This window comes from Populus trichocarpa, chromosome 16, assembly GCF_000002775.5.
Source record: "Populus trichocarpa isolate Nisqually-1 chromosome 16, P.trichocarpa_v4.1, whole genome shotgun sequence".
Taxonomy (NCBI): domain Eukaryota; kingdom Viridiplantae; phylum Streptophyta; class Magnoliopsida; order Malpighiales; family Salicaceae; genus Populus; species Populus trichocarpa.
The window spans coordinates 13,710,569-13,717,032 of NC_037300.2; the positions used below are offsets into that span (position 1 = coordinate 13,710,569).

The following is a 6,464-nucleotide window of genomic DNA, read 5'->3' on the forward strand; positions in this document are numbered from 1 at the left end:
AATTAACTTAGTGTTGAAAAATGAAGTTTAAAAAAAAACAATTAAAAAAAACATAAAAAAAAAATCGGGTCAATTAAAATTAATCTGTCAAAGTCGTGACTTGAGCAATGAAATTGTGATAACCTCATGAAAAGAAAATTAGAATAAATCAAGAAGTTTAATTTTATATTTACTTAATATTCAATAATAAAATTAAAAAAAAAACAGCCGAATTGCCCAGTTAAATAAACTGTGTTTGGCAGTGTGGTTGCGGATGCTTTTCAAATAATTTTTCGTGCTAAAATGCATGTCAATGATGTTTTTTTATTTTTTAAAAATTATTTTTGACATCAGCACATCAAAACGATACAAAACGTACAAACCATATTAAATTTTAGTAAAAAATTCAATTTTTTTAGAAACGCGGGTTGAACCGCGTTCCCAAACGCTTCCTTAAGGGATGGATGCGTCCCCAGTTGACTATACGCCGAAGCTTTTTTTTTCAATGAAAGTAGCGTTCATAGATTGATTGTTACTTCAACAATTCAATTTTGAGAAAGTTTGACTTCTGTGTAATATTTTATGCAGTTCAGAATCGGATTTTCCAGAGCTGATATCTTAGCACTATTATTGATTATGAAGATAAATATAATGGATTCAAATGCAATATGATTGCAAACAGCTCGAAATTCGTCAAAATAATGGAATTTGAAACTTGAAGATATATCTCTGACAAATTCCAAGAAGAAATTTTATGCTCTGACGAACCTCAAAACTTGAAGATATTGGAGGTCAAGCAATAAGCATAAATATGCATTATCAACTCAAATATGATTGAGAAACAAAAGGATGTTTCATATGCTTCATAAAATAAATTAATAATAATATAAAATAAAAAAACTGATAAACCAAAAAGGAGTTGTTATCTCTAATTATAAATTAAAGCATGAAAAGTTATTTTTTCTAAATAAAAGCAAAAGATATAAACACATGCAAACTTTTATAAATCAATTGTTGTTTTTATTTTATATGTTTTTATTTATTTTATTCTAGAGACTAATTGTCACCGCTAACAATAAATGACTTCTATTTTTATAAATACATCATACAAATAAACATAATTTATATAAAATATAAGAGAAAATATTTTAAGCAAACATTGAAATCCAATTTTGTAAAATTCTGATTTGTATATGATATTTCACAAAACTCAACACATACGAGGTCATGCAAACAAAAAAACCATGATAATTTAATTTTGAGGGATGAAATTAAAAACAAATACAATAATTTAACAATAAAAAAATACAATTAAAAATAAGCAGTGTAATTCATAATAACATGAGTCCAATGCTACAGTATTTTAAGAACAGTGAAATACAATTTTGTTTTAGTTTTTGTTATATTAAATGATGAATTACAATAAGGTTCAATCAACAGAGTTCAATCAATGATATTTTATTATCCTTAATTAAGTCTCTCTAATAAAATATTTTCTCAATTGAAACCCTCATAAAAATAGGCTTTACCCAAACCATCCAATTAATTATAACGGTAAATTTGTTTGGAATTTAAAAAACTCATGAATGTCTAATTATTTGAGGGGCCTAATTGAAAAAATCATTTATTGTGGGAATTAATTGGGAGTGGGATAATATTTCGTTGCATATTTCATCTTTTCCTGAAAATTAATAAATAGAGCAAAACTACGAGAAATATTTATAATTTTATGAAGCCAATATTTTTGAATAATCTCTCACCATCAATTTTTAAGTATCAAAGAAGGTTTAGTTTGAAATAAAAACAAATTATTAGGACAACAGAAATTTCAAAATATTCAAAAATCAACCCCATGCGAAATATTAAATATACAAGACAAGCATGCATCAATGCACTAGAATAGTTTCCTTTGATTGAAAATAGCTCGAAATATGTCAAAGTAATGGAATTTGACATTTGAAGATATCTCTGACAAATTCCAAGAAGAAGCATATTATAAAACTTTAAATAAGCTTTTCATTAATATCTTATGAACCCCATAACACAAAAAAATCATGAATAATCGAACAAAAACTCCATTGCTGATTGAAGAAAGAAAACACAGTCTTTTGTAATAACGCATCATTCATGGTAATTGTTTTAAAAGTAAAACAAATTTCCAAAAAATTTCAATAATTTTTTTTATTATAGAATCGTTTTTAATTGAGATAATTCTTTGAAAATTATCAATGAAAATCCAATTCTTTGGTGGGAATAAATGGAATTTTTTTCATTATTATTGTTAGAATAATTTTTTTTATTATAGAATCGTTTTTAATTGAGATAATTCTTTGAAAATTATCAATGAAAATCCAATTCTTTGGTGGGAATAAATGGAATTTTTTTCATTATTATTGTTAGAATATTATTGTGTATATATATATATATAATAGATGAATTTCAATTTATATGTAGAATGGAATTATTATTTTTTATCATGAAATTAGAATTACAAAAACTTAACTTTTCGTTGTTCAAGACTGGGTTCTTCGCCCCATACGCGTTTTGCTAAAAAGATAGAAGTGCTGGGAGATAATGCTCGACGAATATGACAGAATAACAGTAGCTTATAATGCATTGAAAATGACCAGCACTAAGTCACCAACTTCAGCCTAAAAGGAAAAGGAAAATCCACAGAGATCAGCAGCCTATGCATATGGCATCAATGCTCCTTCCTCGTGTGACAATAACACTTTACAAATTAGTGAAAAGGCCATGATGAGTTTACAAATTAATAATCTGTTAATGGGAAATCGAACGTCCCTCTTAAAGCTACTATATTACTATTTGGTTATTAATTAAAACTCTAATACTATATTAAATAATTATCTTAACCAAAAATCAAAACTTTTGGATAAAATCTAGAAATAATATTGTATTATTCTCAAACAAAATTAAATGTTATAATTTAATTTAAGGCTGCCCCATTAAAACGGAGAATGCTTGTTTAATAATATTGTTTACTTTTCCATATAACTATGTAATATAATTATATATATATAACCAACGGCCTTCCTATGATAATATTTTTACTATATATTTTATATCCTTTCTTTTTCAACATTGACTCAAATTATTTGTACCCAATGCAAAATATAATTAAAGCAAGGTTGACTCGTGCACTGCAATTTACTATATATACATCCTTCAGACGCTTAACACAGCACCGAGCACAAGCCTCAACCTTATTTGAATTTCTTGTTTCTCTAGTAAAGATGGCTTCTTTTAACTCTTCCTCATCAACCATCACTACCTTCAAATTCCATTTTGGGGCATTTCTGCTTCTTGTTGGTGTTGCTTCTGCTCAATTAGCTTCAAACTTCTATGGAACATCATGCCCCAGTGTCCTTTCTGTCATTAAATCAGCTGTTGACTCAGCAGTGTCAAATGAGGCTCGCATGGGGGCATCCTTGCTCCGTCTTCATTTCCATGATTGCTTTGTTAATGCAAGTTGTCTGCCTTTTTTTTCTTTTTTTTTATCATCACCTCCCTATTAATCTTATTTTTCTATACTTTATTAAACTTTTTTTAAGAAATCTTTCACTTGCTATTTTGCATATTCATGTATGGCACATAACACAACTACATGCTAGTCAGTTAGCTGCTAGAAATTAATCTTCTTCTCTTTTTACGAACTTAATCCAAGATCAATTATAACAAAAAAAAATCTCGTGATTTTTATATGATGCACATAATTAGTTAGTAAGATTAAGAATAAAAAATAAAAGCACCTTCACTTTTATTTCCAATTCCTCCCTTCAAAAGTAAAAGAAATAATTCAGCCCGGTATTGTTGACCTTCCAGCTAAAGCTAGCTGGTCTTGTCTTGTCCCTTTGTATTTTTGCATGGATTCATCATGTCATGTTTACTTGGCATGCAGAGTTTTTTCCTGACTATGTCATACTGTTGAATTTGCTTTTAATTGGTGGAACAATATTGTGAAGCAGGGGTGTGATGCATCAGTGCTTTTGGACGGTGGAGAAAAGACAGCACCAGCAAATACTAATTCTCTGAGAGGTTTCGAAGTTATTGACAGTATTAAAACTCAATTAGAGAGTTCCTGCCCTGGTGTTGTGTCCTGTGCTGACATCTTATCTGTTGCTGCTCGGGACTCTGTTGTTGCTGTGAGATAAATACCAATTTTCATGGCTTCCTCTCTGTGTGTGTGTGTGTGTGTGTGTGTGTGTGTGTGTGTGTAATTACATTTTCTAAAATATTTTGGATCGTTTTGTTTCAGTTGGGTGGTCCTAGTTGGCAAGTTCAATTGGGCAGGAGAGATTCAGCCACAGCAGGAAGTGTTAGCGATGTTAATAACAACGTCCCTTCCCCAGCCTTGAGTGTCAGTGGCCTCATCTCTGCCTTCTCCAACAAAGGTTTCACAGCTAAAGAAATGGTGGCTCTTTCTGGTATGCTTATTTTTTTGTCTTTTTTGAACTTCATGGCAGTTAAAGCCAATAATTGGCTAGGCATAGAAAAGCAATTGACCATTGTTTTGTTTTCTTGATTTCTTGTGTTGCAGGATCTCACACAATAGGGCAAGCAAGATGTACCACATTCCTAACCAGAATCAACAATGAAACCAACATAGATTCCTCGTTCAAAACATCAACACAAGCTCAATGTCAGAATACTAACAATTTTGTTCCTTTGGATGTCACGAGCCCAACATCTTTCGACAGTGCTTACTACAGGAACTTACTGAACCAAAAGGGTCTTTTACACTCTGACCAGCAACTCTTTAGTGGGGGCTCTACAGATGCTCAAGTTAGGGCTTATAGCTCTAATCAGGCTGCTTTCAGGACAGACTTTGCAAATGCAATGATAAAGATGGGAAACCTTAGCCCACTTACTGGCACAAATGGCCAGATCAGGACCAATTGCAGGAAGGCCAATTGAATACTCTGCCCAATGGTCCAAATGGCTTGCAGCTCTTGTTTATGTGTGTGAGTAGATCCTAAAAATAAAGGAGGGCATATATATACATGTCTACATGTTATTTTGCTCTCTTGTAAGGTCGCGGAAAAAGTTTGTGCGATCCTATTTCCATCTTCTAGCGTACAATACTTGGGAAAAAGTTTCCAAGTAGTCTGTATTTGTAAAGCGATGTGAGATGTGACTTATGAAATCTATGCAATTGGAGTTTTGTTTTTCAGAAGCACACAGCAATTGGAATGACTATAGAAACCCAAGGGCTTCGAATTCGATGGGGCTTTTCATCGGTACAGGCTAGTTATGAGCCAGCCCATAAAGGATATATAATTAATTATATACGTAGTTATTAATTATTAATTATGACTGAGGATGATTAGGTAAGTTAACTCAAATAAATTTAAAAAAATTTAAAAGATTAAAACAATATTATTTAAAAAAAATAAAAATTGATATATTTTTTCTGATTTTTTACAAAATTACAAGTTGATTCACTGGATCAATTGACTCAAGCTAGTTTAACTTTTAATTCAGATTTTTTTTTTTATACTTGGCCTGATTCAAGAGGTGAGTTGACCAGGTCTTGGATCAACTAATCATATCGAGTCTGGTTTAATAAAAATAATTATATAGTTAAACCTCTCTAAATTAATACTAAAAATCACAATTGAATAAAAATATTATTTAATCAAGTTATTAATTTACTGAGGTTATATTGTATATAGTTTTTTGAAACTTCGAGATTGGATAATTAGTTTTATTAAAGTATGAGGACTGTAGTTGACAGCTCAATCATTTGACAGGACATGGAAGCCTGGAATTTGATTGTAAACTTCATTCGTAAGCATCCTAGCAAGTTAAAATCACTTGATGCAATCACAAAGAACCAATCAAAAGCTGTAAAACAGGTAAGTTAAACAAGATTAGTATATCCTAGTGCCACACTGCGGGTGGCATCAAAGCTGTAAAACATATTTTTTATCTAATTATATTTTGATAATAAAAATAAATTATGTTTTATTTTTTATGTTTTAATAATAAAAAAATAATGTTTTAATGATTTTGATGTAAATATATTAAATTAAGAATAATAAATTATCTATATGTTCCCACGAGGAGCTTCTTGGAGTCAATTTATTTTTATCTAATTATATTATCATAAAAAATAGACATGTGCAAGTGCAAGAAAGTCAATAAAAAATATTAAAAAAAAAACCATGAAAGATTGTATAAAAACAATCGGGAACACTATAAAAAAATATTGTAATTTTATTTAAAAACCAAGTAAAGATTGTATGACATTTAATAAAATAATATCCTTAATATATTTTTAATTAATTAATTTTGATGAAATTTAATTAAAATAGAAGGCAAAAAAAGACTTAAAACTCTTAGCAAACAAAAAACATTGTCGTCACAATCCATTAGTGTTTTTAGCACACTAATTAGGATTTTTCTTAATTTTTATCATGATCATTAGCTGGCCCAAAATCTCATGGATACAATAGTGACCCTAA

The 6,464-nt window shown here is 29.8% G+C and overlaps 1 protein-coding gene across 1 annotated transcript; it reads left to right on the forward strand.

Annotated features, from left to right (window-relative positions):
• Positions 1 to 3,172: 3,172 nt before the first annotated feature.
• Positions 3,173 to 5,173, forward strand: LOC7488771 (cationic peroxidase 1-like). The gene is made up of 4 exons (XM_052447781.1): positions 3,173 to 3,464; positions 3,966 to 4,142; positions 4,256 to 4,424; positions 4,538 to 5,173. Exons 1-4 carry the CDS (start codon positions 3,234 to 3,236, stop codon positions 4,912 to 4,914), a joined length of 954 nt encoding a protein of 317 aa, XP_052303741.1. The 5' UTR covers positions 3,173 to 3,233; the 3' UTR covers positions 4,915 to 5,173.
• Positions 5,174 to 6,464: the final 1,291 nt, after the last annotated feature.

Excerpts from the sequence above, each read along its gene's own strand:
- LOC7488771 (XM_052447781.1), top strand. The coding sequence starts at position 3,234 with ATGGCTTCTTTTAACTCTTCCTCATCAACCATCACTACCTTCAAATTC. Across the intron at positions 3,465-3,965 it reads TCCATGATTGCTTTGTTAAT|GGGTGTGATGCATCAGTGCT; the intron begins GCAAGTTGTCTG and ends ATTGTGAAGCAG. Across the intron at positions 4,143-4,255 it reads CTCGGGACTCTGTTGTTGCT|TTGGGTGGTCCTAGTTGGCA; the intron begins GTGAGATAAATA and ends GTTTTGTTTCAG.